This window comes from Talpa occidentalis, unplaced genomic scaffold, assembly GCF_014898055.3.
Source record: "Talpa occidentalis isolate TD23 unplaced genomic scaffold, MPIMG_talOcc4v2.1 talOcc4.4, whole genome shotgun sequence".
NCBI lineage: Eukaryota > Metazoa > Chordata > Mammalia > Eulipotyphla > Talpidae > Talpa > Talpa occidentalis.
The window spans coordinates 121,124,867-121,141,853 of NW_023604295.1; the positions used below are offsets into that span (position 1 = coordinate 121,124,867).

Consider the following 16,987-nt stretch of genomic DNA (forward strand, 5'->3'; position numbering starts at 1 on the left):
GTACTAAGTATGTAAAAATCTCTATAATCTTTAAGTTGTGATTTTGGCATATTTATTTTTCACAGCTATTTCAAAAGATAATTCCAAAGAAGTCTAAAGTTTTTGTAAAATTCTTTCAAAATATCTAATATATCTTATATATTAATATAATATATATATATTAAAAGTGCCTAAAAATTCATTTACCATTAAATGCTGGATTTCAACTTATTTGGGAAGTTTTGGTAAACCAATCAAATACAATCTCTTTCCCCTTATTTTATTTCTTGACATCAATAAATTTACCTGGTATGATGTGATTACCTTCTGCTTTAACCAGATCAGAATCTGCTCCAAAAGAATATCTACACTATGGAATATGACATTTACTTTGGAAGATTTGGCCCCAATCTTCTAAGTGTAATTTGCTTACTGAGTTACTAATCACACAATCCTAAAGTATTACTGGTTTTCAGATACAAATTTAAACTTGTGTGGAATATTCAGATATAATGTAAAATTACATTTTTCATAAAAGGTGATTATTGCTATAAACAACTTGAATGTTAATCACAACTTTCTGGAACAGAGGTAAAATTACATAACTTTCCTTCTAATACTTTTAACAATTATTTTATAAGTAACTTTTACCTTCTTTTAATCTCTCGGGAACCAGAATTCCCATGGCCAACACTTCGCATCCTATTACTTTCTAGGTTGCGCCGATGTCCCCCTTGGTACTTCAAAATCTCACTTTGCCACTCATCATTGAAAGCATGAGCATCACCTACATTAGATAGCAGAATGAAGGGATCAATCATTATTAAGGTATCAAATATTAGTAACTGCCTTGCTCCTTACACAAGTCATTCTCCCTGGTGTTTCCATCAACCTAACCTCAGACTGCAAACTGTTTCCAATACAAAGGTCTTTGACATGGTAATAATTTCTTGTTTATCTGTTCCTCTCCTCATTTCTGATAATTTGATTATTTATGGTCTGGGTTTTTACATACCTGCCTAGATAGCATATTAATCTACTTGATGGGCACTTCGACCCAATTATAATGATTTGTGTTTTTTCATCTCAGGTCATCTTATAGTCATCATGCTATTTCTCTTTATTGGACACTCCTTCAGTGGCCAGGACTTCTATTTATCTCATTATCTTCCTATGAACTTGGCCGCACAAACTTCTGTGGTAAGTTTCATAAAGTAGGTAATTTAACTTCCATAAGAGCAAAAATAAATAAATGACAATACTTATTCTTTCAGATTGCCTTATAATAATAATTTGTTCCTTCACTTTCCTGAACAGAGGTACTCCAAATGTATTTAATGTGACAAAATTACAAAGGTAAAAATTAAAGGTTAAAATATTTTGTGGCATACATCTTCATGCATAAGAATAATTTTATCAAACTCTAATTTTATAGAATTTCTTTTTCTAAAATAATATAATAATTTAGGGCCTCCCCTGGTGGCAGAGGCACTTGAGCACAGCGCTGTGAAGCTGTACACAGTCTCTGCAGCATGGGTTCGATCCCAGGCAGCCAGGTAGACACCTACTTGGTGCGGCAGACCACTCCTGTCTGGCCTGCTGCTCCCCTCAGTAGTGTATTTCAGTCAGTCTGTCTGTTCTGTTCCCCACTCTGTCTCTGGTGAATCCTCTCACTCCCCACACCTCTGGCCTGTACCCCAGCTCTAATATGCATAAATAAATATTAAAAAAAATAAAATAATAATTTAAATACTTTTCTAACAAAAGAATAAATGAATAGGGCCTCCATAGTGGCGCAAGGGATTAAGACCCAACCTATAAAGCTATCCACAGCCACTGTAGCACAAGTTTGATCCCTGGCCAGGGAGCTACCCACATAGCACAGCAGATCTCTCCTGACTTGCCCTCTGCGCTCCTCAGCAGTGTATTTCAGTCATTCTGCCTGTTCTGTTCCCCACTCTGTCTCTGGTGAGTCCTCTCACTCACTCACACCTCTGGCCTATACCCCAGTTCTTGTATGCATAAATAAATATATCTCAAAAAAAAAAAGAGTAAATGAATATTACTTAAAATCTCTAAAAAGAATTAGGACACTGGAAAGGTTTAAATGCATGGAAGATGAATATAAAATCTAGAAAATGGAAATATTCACTAGATACATACATATTATTTACAATACCAGAAATTAAAATTTTATCTATATAAAGCCTAATTGAATACCAATACCAATACCAATGATTTAAATAAGTGATGGTATACCCATGACAAAACTTTTAAATAACCATTTAGAATGGTTTAGAAAATAACATCATAGCTGACTGTTCACTATTAAAATGGTGACTCAAAATAAGCATGATATAAACTATATAAAAAATATAAATTGAAAAAAGTTATATACATATAAAGCTATTAGAAATACAATAAAACACTAAAAGCAGTTACTATTTGTGTTGGAATTATGGATAATTTAAAATTTCTCCTTTATATTTTTCAAATATACTTCTTTGATAATGAAAAATATTTTTAAATTTCTCTTTATCTACCGACAGTCTTATGAAATAACTATTCAAAAGGTTACATTTTTCAAGTATAAAACAAAAAATGATAACCAACATTAACAAAAATCACTATTAAAAAAATCTATGAAATGGGGCCTCCCCGGTGGTGCAGCGGTTGAGCGTTGGTTTGCGAAGTTGCACGCGGCCTCTGCGGCGCCGGTTCGATCCCCGGCAGATCCGCGGCTGCTCCCTGGCCACCGGAGGAGGGCCCCACATGGCACGCAGACCTCTCCTGCTGCCCGCTGCTCCCCTCAGCAGTGTACTTCGGTCCTTCTGCCTGCTCTGCTCCCCGCTCTGGCTCTGGTGAATTCTCTCACCCTCCCGCACTTCTGACAGTACCCAGTGCATGTATAAACAAAACAAACAAACAAACAAACAAACAAATAAATAAATAAAAATCTATGAAATGACAAAACCAGAATTTTATTACTTCAATAAGGTATTTTCTACACATATTATTCATAAACTATATCAAAATACCTTATGAATTACCTTCTTTACATCATTTTTAACTTTTCTTTATTTATTTATGCACACAAGAACTGGGGTGTAGGCCAGTGTTTTGGGGGGTGAGAGGATTCATCAGAGACAGAGAGGGGAGCAGAACAGGCAGATCGACTGAAATACACTGCTGAGGGGAGCAGCGGGCCAGACAGGAGATGCCTGCTGCACCATGTGGGCTGCTCCCTGGCTGGGGATCAAACTCATGCCAATAGCTTCATAGTGCTAAGACTTAACCCCCTGTGTCACCAGGGAGTCCCCCAGTTGCTATTTTAACTTTAAGAGGAAGAAACTATTTTCTGTGATAACTTACTTTCATTCATGTTAATGAATTCTTGATTGACCTCTTCATCTCCAGTTTTGTTGTTCTTTGACTTTTTAATGACATGAGCACGGTCATGAAGATGATGACCAACAGCCATTTTTTCTAGTCCACTGTCAGAATCTCTCAATGTTCTCCTTGTTTCCTTTATCTGTTAATTTAAAGAAGATTTAAAAATTACTTAGTTATTATTTAAATATAATGGATATAATCTAAACTTCTCAGGATCACAGATTTATTGCTTCAAAAACAACTACCAGGGCCTCCCTGGTGAAGCAAGGGGTAAGACGCAATCTATGAAGCTATCCACAGCCACTGCAGCACGAGTTCGACCCCCGGACAGGGAGCTACCCACATGACTTGCTGACTCACCCACTGTTCCCCTCAGCAGTGTATTTCAGTCAATCTGCCTGTTCTGTTCCCCACTCTGTCTCTGGTGAATCCTCTAACTCCCCCTCCCCCGCCCAACACCTCTGGCCTATAGCCCAGTTCTTGTATGTATAAATAAATAAATCTTTAAAAAATAAAAACAACTATCAACCCTTACCGAAACTATACAGTAAACAGTTCTCTGACATTTAATGGGCTGGTTAAAAATTTAAAAGTATAGGCAAATAGAACCAACATAATTTAACATTTTTACAAAACATAATTTAATATTAAGATAAAGTATAAAAAAGTGCTTGCTATAGTGTGACAATATATATTGGGGGCTCATGTTAGCATTCCTACAAGTAAGGTTAACTATTCAGTAGTTGTGTTGATGGGCTTGAATCTCATATTCCCACCTATAAACTTTATGTGTTATTACAATGTTTACGATAGTAGGCCTCCCCTGGTGGTGCAGCGGTTGAGCACTGGGCTGCGAGGCTGCCTGCAGCCACTGCAGTGCTGGTTCGTTCCCCGGCCGCTGGCGAGGGTCCCACAAAAAAAAAAAAAAAAAAAAATGTTTATGATAGTCACAGGCTATTTAACATGGTTTGCTGTGGATATCTACACTTAATAGTCTGTTTACATTTAAGATGTACCTTACAGAAAATTAAAATGTCTGAGATGAATTAGCTGTACTATGACATCACTAAAAGGTACCTCTTTATATGTGTGAACTAAAAAAAATGAAATATTCACAACCATATGCAAGTAACCTCAATATTTTTTTACTAGGAGTTCTGAAAGGAAGTAGGGGAATGAGAACTCTCATATCATAGTGGGAGTCAACTTGGCAACAGTAACTTGGCAATTTGTAGATGAAAACTACAAATAGTAACTTGGCAATTACTATTTGTGATAGTAACTTGTGATAGTAACTTGGCAATTTCTAGATGAAAATGAACATACATACTTCCTACAACCCAACAATACCAATCGTAGGCCTTTTGCACAAGGAGATATATAAAGATGAATAAGTAAACAATTAAAACACCTAAATATATATCAAGAGAGGTTAATATATTCAGACATTGAAAAATGGTGGTATATTCATATTCTGGGTAATACACAGGATTTAGGGAAACCAGAACTACACATACAGACTTGTATAAATCTCAGGAGCATATTACTGAGCAAAGTCAAGTTAGAGGACACCTGCATAAAGTTGCAGAGGATCATTTATAAAAAGTTTAGAACTACAAATTCCAGGATCCCCAAAGGGAAGTGGCGAGGACCTAAGGGCGGAGTTAAACAGCCATTTTCTCTGTTTGTAAATAAAACCCAGCCATGTTAGTGGGGTCAGGCACACTTGGCTCGTGCTCTTGGCCAGGCAGGTTTGGTCTCAGTGGGTCATTTGAGATTCCAGGTGGGTGGAACGGGTAGGACACATTTAAGAATTTATCTCCCTCTTTTCTCCCTGAGTTGTATATTTCCTCATTCCCCTTCCCTTGTAAATAAACCTTTTGTTAACCTTTAAAAAAAACATAAATAAAAGTCCGCATTGAAAAGAAATATATAAAAAGTTTAGAAGCTGTAAAATAATTACATTGTTTATTATTATTAAATAAAATTGTAAAAACACGATAAATTCCACATAGAGGAAAAGGGTTCTTTATGGGATGGAAGAAAGGGAAAAGGGACCAAGGAGGAGTGCACTGGAAGCTTCAACTGCACCTATATTTTTTGCTTACAAAGAAAACAAAACTAGAGATAATTTAAAGCAAATATAGAAAAATATTATGATTTGACTAAACTGAGTGGAAAGAATGAGTATATTATTCTGCATATCCTTTCCATATACTTGAAAAGTTTCATGAGTTAAAAATTTCATTAGTTCAAATATAAACTAAAAATAGACATTTATTTCATAAAACAAAGACTTCTTATAGTGTCTACGTACCATGTCAACAGATAAGGGTAATAAATAATAGTAGAGAGGGGCGGAGCAACATGGCGGCGAGGAGACGCTGCGAGTAAGATCTCCCATTAAAAAAAGTGAATAGGGAGGAAAAGCGGCAGGTCCCAGTGAGAAGTGGGACACGGAAGATAAACGGGTGACGCCAGCGAACTGCCCGAAGAAGAAAGTGGCCATAAAAGAGGACTAGAAGGGAGGGAAGCGCAGAACCCTGCTCCCCTCCCCCGCCCACAGAGGCGGCACTCTCCGACCGGCAGAGAGGAGGAAACAACAAACCAAAACAACCAACAAGAACAAACGACGCAGCAAGCGGGACTGTGAGCGGAAAGGAACTATTGCAGCCACCACACCCCGTGAACGGGAGCTGAGGCGAACCCTGCAGGATCCGCCACGGCGGTGAGCGAACGGCTCCGGGCGCCATTAGAGAAGAACAAAGACCCCGGGAGACGCGCACACAGCCCGGGCTGCCGGTAAGCCTGCGCGGGAAACGCGGCGCGCCTGGCGCGCTTGAAAAGCAAGTGCAGACCGGGATCGCGGCTGCCCAGGTCCCCGCGCCTGCGACCTAGGCTTGCGGGGAGACGACCTAGGCTTGCGGGGAGACGCACGGAGGTCCTCACTGAGGTGAAGGTCCCTCCCTGAGTAAGCAGGAACCAGGCGCCCAGGCACGGGAGCGGTGCAAAAGGCGCCATTCCCGCGCCACTGAACTGGGCTACAGCCCGCGTCCTGGACCTGAGGGCTTTGAACTGAGACCCGGGGCACGAAAATTCGGGGCGTGGTTTCTCCACGACGGTGGGGCACAAGGCAGACACAGCACCCCAAAGCTGTTGAGGTGTACCCTACCATTCCCGCTCTGTTCTCTGTCCCACGGGGTGGGGGGAGGCGAAAAACAGCCCCCCAAGGACAATAGGAGAGATCTCTGGCGCCACCTAGTGACCAGGGAAAAAAAAGTCACTAACACCCTATAAAACAGGACATTTCTTAAGTCTGCTTGAAAAGGGCAGAAGGTTTCTGGAGGACCCAGTGGCCAGCCGGGAAGTTATTCCACGCCAGGCCCCTTCCGACCAGCAGTCTGAGCCCACAGAGGGAGCAGGCACCCACGTCCGGGGCAGACCGGGTGCGCAGAAGAGTGTGCCTGAAACCGGAGGCGCAGGGACTGCATCCCGCTTCGCCATTTGAGAACAGGGACATTTCTTCAGTAAAAACTGCCTAAAACCAGCAGAAAGCTCCCCCAGAAGACAGAGATGGCTCCTGGAAGAGCCAGAGGGAGCGAAGAAGTTCACCCAAGATGTCAGTCAGTCCGAGCAACACAGTGTCCCAACGCATACGACAAATTAGAAAACAGACAGTAGGGAGTAGAAGAACCACACGCAACCTAAAAACTCCTCAGGAAAGAAGCACACCACAAAAAGAAAACCACTCCCCAGATTGCAACGACAGCGACTTGGAAGAACTTCTGAGCCTTCCAGAAAGAGAATTTAAAATTGCCATGATTAAAAAAGTGATAGATCAGAAGAAGGAAATTGAGTCCCTAAAGAGGGAAGTAAGAGAAATGCAGGAGATCAAAGAATTAATGGAGGAACTAAAGAACTCTGGGAAAAGCAATGAAAGCAGAATAGATGAAATGGAAGAACGAATAAGTAATCTTGAAGACACAGAAATAAAAAGAACCAAAACAGAAAAGGAAAGAGAAGTACGAAGGAAAAAGAATGAAGAAAGACTTCGGGAACTATCTGACTCCATGAGGAAAGGAAATATAAGAGTTATAGGAATTCCAGAAGGAGAGGAGAGAGATGTAGGAACAGAGAAAATATTCATGGATATAATTGAAGAGAACTTCCCAAATGAGAAGAAGGAGCTGAAAATTGATATACAAGAAGCAAGAAGAACACCAAACTTCCACGACGAAAGGAAAAACACAGCAAGACACATAATAGTAAAGCTCCCAAGAATCCAGGACAAGGAAAAAATAATGAAGCTGACAAGAGGGAAGAAACAGATAACATTCAAAGGAAAACCAATCAGGCTGACATCAGACTTCTCTGAAGAAACACTACGGGCAAGGAGAGAGTGGAGGGACATAGTCAACAGACTCCAAGAAAACAGATGCCAACCAAGAATACTCTATCCCGCAAAGCTCTCTTTCCTCCATGAAGAAAGAATATGGACCTTCCCAGACAAAGAGAAACTCCGGAATTTCATTGCGACTAAACCCCCACTCCAAAAAATACTACAAGGAATCCTAAAGCCAGAACCTCAGAGGGACGAATAACAACGAAAAAAGACCAAAAAAAAAAAGTTATTAAAAGAATAAATAAATAAAATCAAAGGAAAGACAAACATAATGGCAAATACAGATGCTAACATATCAATATTAACTCTAAATGTAAATGGACTAAACTCTTCAATAAAAAGACTCAGAGTTGCAGCCTGGATTAAGAAACAAAACCCAACCTTTTGCTGTCTCCAGGAAACACATTTAGCTACAAAAGATAAAAATAGGCTCAAAGTCAAAGGATGGAAAACAATCCTACAAGCAAATGGGCCAAAAAAGAAAGCAGGAACAGCTATACTTATATCAGATAAAACAGACTTCAAACTCAAAAAAATAAAAAGAGACCCCAATGGTCACTACATTATGATTAAGGGGACAATACTTCAAGAAGAAATAACACTCATTAACATATACTCACCAAACGAAAGAGCACCAAAATATATCAGACAACTGTTGTCCTCTCTGAAAACAGACATCAGAGAAAACACATATGTAGTGGGAGACTTCAACACACCACTATCAACAATGGATAGATCAACAAGACAAAAAATAAGTAAAGAAACTAAAGCTCTAAATAAGGACCTAGAGCATTTGGGCTTAACAGACATCTATAGAACACTAAACCCAAAAAAAACGGAGTACACATTTTTCTCAAGCGCACACGGATCATTCTCCAGGATCGATCACATACTGGGGCACAAGACAAACATCAACAGATACACCAAGATTGAAATCATACCAACCATCTTTTCTGACCACGAAGGCATCAAACTAGAAATAAATCATAAAAAGAAGGCAAGGAACTATCCTACCTCATGGAGATTAAAAGCCACACTACTGGAAGACCACTGGACTAACGAGGAGATCAAAGAAGAAATTAAAAAATTCTTTGAATTGAATGACAAGGAGGACACCAATATCCTAAATGTATGGGATGCAGCAAAAGCAGTAATAAGAGGAAAATATATAGCAATAGAAGCTCACATCAAAAAACAAGAAAGAACTCAAAGAAACAACCTAATCTCGAAGCTCAAAGATCTAGAAAAAGAACAACAAAAAAACCCCAGAACCAGTAGAAGAAAAGAAATAATAAAAACCAAAGCAGAAATAAATGAAATTGAAACTAAAAAAACAACCCAAAAGATCAATGAAACCAAGAGCTGGTTCTTTGAAAAAATAAATAAAATAGACAAACCCCTAGCCAGGCTCACAAAGGAAAAAAGGGAGAAAGCACAAATACACAGAATCATAAATGAAAGAGGAGAAATCACAACGGACACAGCAGAAATCAAAAGAATAATCAGTAACTACTATGAACAGTTATATGGAAACAAGTTCAACAATCTAGAGGAGATGGACAAATTCCTACAACTCTACAATCACCCAAAGCTAGATAAAGAAGAAATAGAACACCTAAACAGACCAATTACAAGCAGCGAAATTGAAATGGTAATTAAAAACCTCCCAAAACAAAAGCCCAGGACCTGATGGATTTACAAATGAATTCTACCAAACATTCAGAGACGAATTAGTGCCTATCCTTCACAAACTCTTCCAAAAAATTGAGAAGGAAGGGACAATACAAACACGTTCTATGAAGCCAATATTACACTAATACCAAAACTGAATAAGGACAACACAAAAAAGAAAACTATAGGCCAATCTCCTAATGAACACTGATGCAAAAATCCTCAATAAAATTTTAGCTATCAGAATCCAACAATGTATCCATAAGATAATTCACCACAACCAAGTTGGATTCATTCCAGGGGCACAAGGATGGTTTAACATCCGAAAATCAATCAACGTTATCCAACACATCAACAAAAAGAAATATAAAAACCATATGATAATATCAATAGATGCTGAGAAAGCTTTCGACAAAGTGCAAACACCATTCATGATAAAAGCCCTTGAAATTCTTGGGATACAAGGAACATACCTCAACATCATAAAGGCCATCTATGACAAGCCAACAGCCAGTATCATTCTCAATGGTGAAAAGCTGAAAGCAATTCCATTAAGATCTGGAACAAGACAAGGATGTCCACTCTCACCACTGCTTTTCAATATAATACTGGAAGTCCTAGCCAGAGCAATAAGACAAGAGAAAGACATCCAAGGAATCCAAATAGGAAAAGAAGAAGTCAAACTATCACTATTTGCAGATGATATGATAATATACATAGAGAACCCCAAAATCTCCACAGAAAACTAATTCAACTCATCAATCAATTCAGTAAAGTGGCAGGATACAAAATCAACACGCAAAAGTCAGTAGCCTTCCTATACACAAACAATAAATCTGAAGAAGAAGAAATAAAAAAAACCACCCCTTTTATTATCGAAACAAAAAAATCAAATATTTGGGAATAAATCTAACAAAAGAGGTAAAGGACCTATACAAAGAAAACTATAAAACACTGTTAAAAGAAATAGAAGAAGACACAAAGAAATGGAAAGACATCCCTGCTCATGGATTGGAAGAATAAACATTATTAAAATGGCCATCCTACCAAAAGCAATATACAGATTCAATGCTATTCCAATCAAAATCTCAATGGCATTCTTCAAAGAAATAGAACAATTATTGATGAAATTCATATGGAATACCAAAACCCCGAATAGCCAAAGCTCTACTGAAAAAAAGAAGGAAATGGAGGCATCACACTCCCAGACTTCAAACTATACTACAAAGCCATAATCATCAAAACTGCATGGTATTGGAACAAGAACAGACATACAGACCAATGGAATCGAATAGAAAATCCAGAAATAAACCCACAGATTTATGGTCAACTAATCTTTGACAAAGGAGCAAAGACTATGCATTGGAGCAAAGAAAGTTTGTTCAATAAATGGTGCTGGGAAAACTGGGTCGCTACATGCAAAAGAATGAAGCTTGACCACTACCTCACACCATACACAAAAATCAACTCAAAATGGATTAAAGAACTAGACATAAGACCTGAAACCATAAAATACATAGAAGGAAATATAGGCGAAACACTACGGGATTTGCACATCAAAGACATCTTTACAGACACATCACCCAAAGCAGTGATAGTGAAGAGAAAGATAAACAGCTGGGACTACATCAAATTAAAGAGCTTCTGCACAGCAAAAGAGACAATAACAAAAACAAAGAGAAACCCACCAACTGGAGAACATTTTTGCACCCCACTAACTAATGATAAAGGACTGATCACAAAAATCTGCAAAGAGCTGATGAGACTCAGCAACAACAAAGAAAATAATCCAGTCAAAAAATGGGCAGAAGAGCTAAAAAGAAACTTCTCTGAAGAGGAAATGAAAATGGCCAACAGACATATGAAAAAATGTTCAACATCACTTGTAATCAGGGAAATGCAAATCAAAACTACCATGAGATACCATCTCACACCAGTGAGAATGGCACATATTAAAAAAACTAGCAACAACAAATGTTGGCGAGGATGTGGAGAAAAAGGAACTCTTGTGCACTGTTGGTGGGAGTGCAAACTGGTCCAACCACTATGGAGAGCTGTGTGGAGATTTCTGGACCTACTAAACATAGAGCTTCCATATGATCCAGCAATTCCACTCCTAGGTATTTACCCAAAGGACACAGAAACATCAATTCCAAAGAGCACCTGCACTCCTATGTTTATAGCAGCACTGTTTACAATAGCTAAGCTTTGGAAACAACCCAAATGCCCAAAAATAGATGACTGGATCAAGAAGATGTGGTACATATATACCATGGAATATTACTCAGCATTCAAAAAAGATAAACACATGCAATTTGCAGCAACATGGATGGCACTGGAAGGGATCATGCTCAGCGAAATAAGCCAAAAAGAAAAAAAATACCGGATGGTCTCACTCATAGCAGGAATCTAGAAAACTTAAATAAGGGACCAGGAAAATGAATAACTATAAGAAAGTGAAAATCAAAATCAACAAAAAAACTATGAACCAGAGACACTTTTGGGGGGTGGGGGGCGGGAGGGGAAGGATTGGGGTCAGAATGGGGCGTTTGCAATTGTATGGGGGAATATAAAAATAAAATTTAATATTTAAAAAAAAAAATAAATAATAGTAGATATTTACATGAAAAAATGCCTTTAATAGTTAGCTTTCAAGCTTTTCATAATGACATGTCTTCCCTAAACCTATAGTACAAGATTACATTTTAATAATTAAAATAAATAAAATGATATAGGTGATTTATCATTCTTTATCTTCATAAGGTTTTAAGAATGCTCCCTGGGTGGTGCAGCAGTTGAGCGCTGGACTGCAAAGCTGCCTGCAGCCTCTGCAGCGCCAGTTCAATCCCCGGACACCGGTGAGGGTCCCACATGGCTCGCAGACCTCTCCTGCCGCACCTGTTGCTCCCCTCAGCAGTGTATTTCGGTCCATCTGCCTGTTCTGTTCCCCGCTCTGGCTCTGGTGAATTCTCTCACCCTCCCGCGCTTCCGACTGTACCCAGTGCTTGTGTAAATAAATAAATAACCAAACAAACAAACAAATAAATAAATAAATAAACGAATAAATGAATAAATAAGCTCAGACAATACTTACTCCTCCTGGAGCCCTCCGGGTTTGAGTTGAGGCCTGGAAAACCTTTGGTGGTTCATCTCCTACTTTGGAATAAGTCATAACTGAAGAAGAACTAAATGAATGTCCATTAGGATCCATTGAAAGGTGACCCTAGAGGTAAATATAAATAGTAAATCCAGTCATTATGAAGTCATTATGAAGAAGTACTGTCAGAGGTTTATTTACATTAGTTAGAAGGCCTATTAAGGGTAAGTACTATAACATCAGTAAGGTATATCCAAATGGCACCCTCAGGGATGTCTTACCCTCCCCTTCCATTCTAGGTACCAGTCCTCTTCTTGTGAGTGATTCACTCAGAGATCCTTAAACCTTTGGAATCAAAAACTTATTACTTAGATTTAAAAATAGATGCTGTGCCCTGAAGCCAACTCAGCGGTTGACCTTTGTTTGCAATTCTGCCAACTATGAGGCAATTAACCATAATACCAGGACGTTTTATACCTCCTGTGAGTACCAGATTGTCACATTACTAAAATAAGACCCAAGATGCGTACATTCTGGATGATCCTTAGATTCCAAACTGGATGACTAAAATGAGAGGGGTATTTTTTTTTTTATCAAATTAAGTTATTGTTTTGTTATTAATGAATAGAGAAGCAAGAGTATTAGAATTAGTTTATAAGTACTTAGACTTTATGGACGTAATTTAATGCCGAAACATTTCCGAAATTACTTTTAGATTTTTTTAAACAAAACTATTCTATAACCTACAAATCCATTTAAATAATAAAAAAAATCTAAACTCATATAAAATGTTTATATAATAGTGGCCTTCAGCAAAACAAATGTTTTTGAGGTTGAATTTTTTTTCAATTTTTAAAGTTAATTAATGCTGTTTTTCAAACTTGTAGGTTGTGAAATCAATTTGGTGAGCTGTGATCAGGATTTTTAAAATATGAATTTAATAGAAAATATCAGCACATACTATAAATCGTACGCCCTTTTTTTATGAAACTTTTCCTTTTAAGTATATTTATAAAATACACAAGTTCTTATGTACTGGATGTAAGTATATTTTTCAACCACTGTGGACCATGGTTTAAAAAAGATTGAAAGCCACTATAATATAGGGTTACCAATAATTGAAAATAATTCTTTCATCAATTTATTGGTACTTACAAAGTTTCTTTGTAATTCCTGCATACTGTTTCGCATATTTAACATCATTCGGTCCATTGCCTGAAAAGGGTTGACATCTGTACGCTACAGGATATTAGGAAGTATGTTATTAACTACAAATACAACACAAGAGCAGCAAATCAATCTTCCCAAAATAGATGAAATTTTTTTTTCTGATTTATGCAGTGGGATCTCATGCAGCAATTGAGGAAGCAAAAATAATTTAAGTATACAGTGAAAGTGATTTGTTAATGAAAAAATTGAAGCATACAATAAACCTCAAAAAGCCAACATATATATGATCAGAGAATTGTAATGTACTATAAATACATGCATACATGCATGTGCATATACACAAACATATATACATGCACAAACATTTAAATATATTCACAAATAACATCATCAACTTTCTCAAAACATAACTTGGTTAATATTTATATACTAAGTGATGTATCCGGAGCTGGGATAGTTGTGGCATACAATGATCTTCAAATTTTTCTGTCTTCCCTCTCAATACCCTATACCACACAAATAAATAAAATTTTGAGTATCAGCACCTCTCCCAGTTCCATTTGGCTGATAGCAGCTGCTGCTAGAGTAGTTAGTCCTCTTTCTCATCACAGTAGGGTCCAAGTAAGGGTATATTCACTCTACTAATAAGACCAATTTGCTGCCCAGTACAGAAAGCTCAACAGAGCATAACCCTTGAAGCATGGGGTATACTCTTGAAAGAACAGTTATGAATTATGCTAGAATGATGGTTTCTCAGCCAAGAGTGATGTTGACTCATGGGGAACATAAAGGAATAATTGCATAGGGCATATTTTGGAGATACTGCAGGTTCAGTTCTAGACCATTGTAATAAAGCAAATCTCACAAAATTTTTTATTTCTCAATGCATATAAAATGATGTATACACTACACTATGCTAAGTGCATAACAGCATTGTGTCTGAAAAATGTACATACCTTAATTTAAAAATATTTTATTGATTAAAAAAAATGCTAGCCATCATTAGAGCCTTCAGCAAGTAGTAATTTTTATACTGGTGGAAGCTCTTGCCTCGATACTGATGGCTGCTCACTGATCAGAGTGGTAGTTGCTGAACACTAAGATGACTGTGGCAATTTCTTAAAACAAGACAACTATTAAGTTTGCCACATCAATTGCCCTTCCTTTAATGAAAGATTTCTCTGTAGCATGTGATGCTGTTTGATAGTATTTTACCCACAATAGAACTTCATTTGAAGCTGGAGTCAATTCTTTCAAAACTTGATGCTGCTTTATCAGTTAAATTTATGTAATATTATAAATTCCTTGTTATTTCAATGATGTTCCCAGCATCTTTAACAGGAGCAGATTCCACTTCAAAAAATTGCTTTCTTTGCTCAACCATAAGAAGCAACTCCTCATTTGTTCAGGTTTTATCATGAGATTGCAGTAATTCAGTATATCATGAGGTTCTAATTCTAGTTTTCTTGGTATTTCCATCACATCTACAATTACTTCCTCCACAGAAGTCTTCAAAGTCATTCATGAGAGTTGGAATCAACTTCTTCCAAACTCCTGCTTATGTTGATATTGGACTTTTTTTCCCATGAGTTACGAATGCTTCTAATGGTTTCTAGAATGGTGAATCCTTTCCAAAAGGTTTTCAATTGAATTTGGCCAGCTCCAACAGAGTAATCACTACCGACTGCTTCCCCTGCTGTGAAAATAATGTCCATAGTCCTTCCCAAAGCCTAAAGAAGTCCCTGATTCCCTCTCCATTCTTCTATAATTCATGTTCTAGGGCAAAGCTATCCTAAATATCTTTGATCTGCTGATCTTCAGGTCTCTGCACATGCTGTTTCTTCTGTGTTCAACACCCCTGCCCACCCTCCCCGCTTGACTGTCCTGGTAAACTCCTATTAATCCTTAATGATTCTGGAAGTCTTCTCTGATGGGCCTCCACTGTACCACCTCAAAAGGTGCTTTTCTGTCTGTGCCCCCACAGCAGGCTAAACTTCCCAATCATTTTACTGATAACACAGTGCTATGATTTTTATCCCACCAAAAGCTCTGGTCAGCACAGAAAATACATGTCAAACTTTTAGGGAGACAGTGGTTAAAGTATAGAAAAGAGAGTTAAAAAAAAGTTTTCTTGAGAGCGTAGATGTATCCATAGGAACAATCCCAAAGTCATTTTATTCCTTAGTTTGCCTCACAGAAAAAAAAGGATCAAATCCCAAAGGAACAGGGAAGGGGAAAAAGCTGGGTATGGCGTAGCCACACTTGGACATGGGAAACAAAAAGCAGCATAAACAAACTGCAATAAGGTCTTAGAGTAAGCAACCAAGTTGAACCTTAGCAAATGTGCTTGTGTAACAGTGCAATCCCCACAGAAAGGTAGCTTCCAGGGTCCCTGCGCCATCTAAGAAGGGTGCAGCTGAACAGCAAGAGGAAGCTAAAAAAGACTTGGGAGAGAAAGCTGGGAGAAGAAGACTTGGAGGAAGCATATGGAACAGAGTCATGTGAAGAAGCAGCCACACTTACTTTTGGCCTTGGACGTGCACAAGGGACTTAGGGGTAACAGGATGAGACACTTGGAAGAGACTTAGGTGAGAGACCCATGGGAAGGCTGACAATGGCAGCCTTTATCTTGACTTGTGTTTTGATTTTATTCTTTTCCTTCTAGACTTGCCTGGCCCCTTCTGACCATTTCCTATGGTTCCCTGCCAGAAGCTACCTTAAGCCTTGTGGCAAGCTATTAGTGGCCTGTTTTAGGCCCACACTGTTTGGCCATTTACCCAGAAGGAGATGGGTAACCATTTTCACTGGGAAACTATATTCTTTCTCTCCTCTCTCTTGCACACTAATTCTACTCAAGTTCTTTTCAACTGGTAGTCTTACACACTGAGAGTATGTTTTGTCATTATGCAGCAGATGGCAGAATCTACTTAGATCATGCATGTTTGGGGCTCGTGGGGTGCCAGTCATCTGCTGCCTAACACTTGTCCATCTACAGGTTGGTGTTTTTAGACCTTTTGGAAAGTCATCGTAAACACGTGGAAGTCTCCAATTTTCAAACACAAAGATGGAGTCCCTGTTGTAAATTAAGTAAATTTTCACCTTCTAAAATGCACTTTTTCTTTTTGAAGACTGATTTTATATATATTAATATGACTTACTTCAGAAAACACATGCCTAAACATCTAAAATATACTTAACACACAAAACAGATTTTTCAATATAAACATTAAAAAGCCATTATAAAAGTGATACTGCATGCCAATTCAGTTTGCTGG

At 38.1% G+C, this 16,987-nt stretch overlaps 1 protein-coding gene across 5 annotated transcripts in view; it reads right to left on the reverse strand.

Moving 5' to 3' along the window:
• MLF1 (myeloid leukemia factor 1) overlaps positions 1 to 16,987 on the reverse strand; it is a 30,004-nt gene that overhangs the window by 1,179 nt on the left and 11,838 nt on the right. For 3 of the 5 annotated variants that reach the window (XR_005128130.2, XM_037526218.2, XM_037526220.2), the window contains exons 3-6: positions 13,698 to 13,781; positions 12,540 to 12,668; positions 3,352 to 3,511; positions 631 to 766 (exon numbers count right to left, since the gene is read on the reverse strand). Coding sequence is in view for 4 of the 5 variants with exons in the window: in XM_037526218.2 (XP_037382115.1) it covers positions 631 to 766; positions 3,352 to 3,511; positions 12,540 to 12,668; positions 13,698 to 13,781 (509 nt within the window). In the remaining variant the exon portion in view is untranslated. The remainder of the gene's footprint in view (positions 1 to 630; positions 767 to 3,351; positions 3,512 to 12,539; positions 12,669 to 13,697; positions 13,782 to 16,987) is intronic. The other 2 variants (XM_037526219.2, XM_037526221.2) reach the window with 2 other exon arrangements.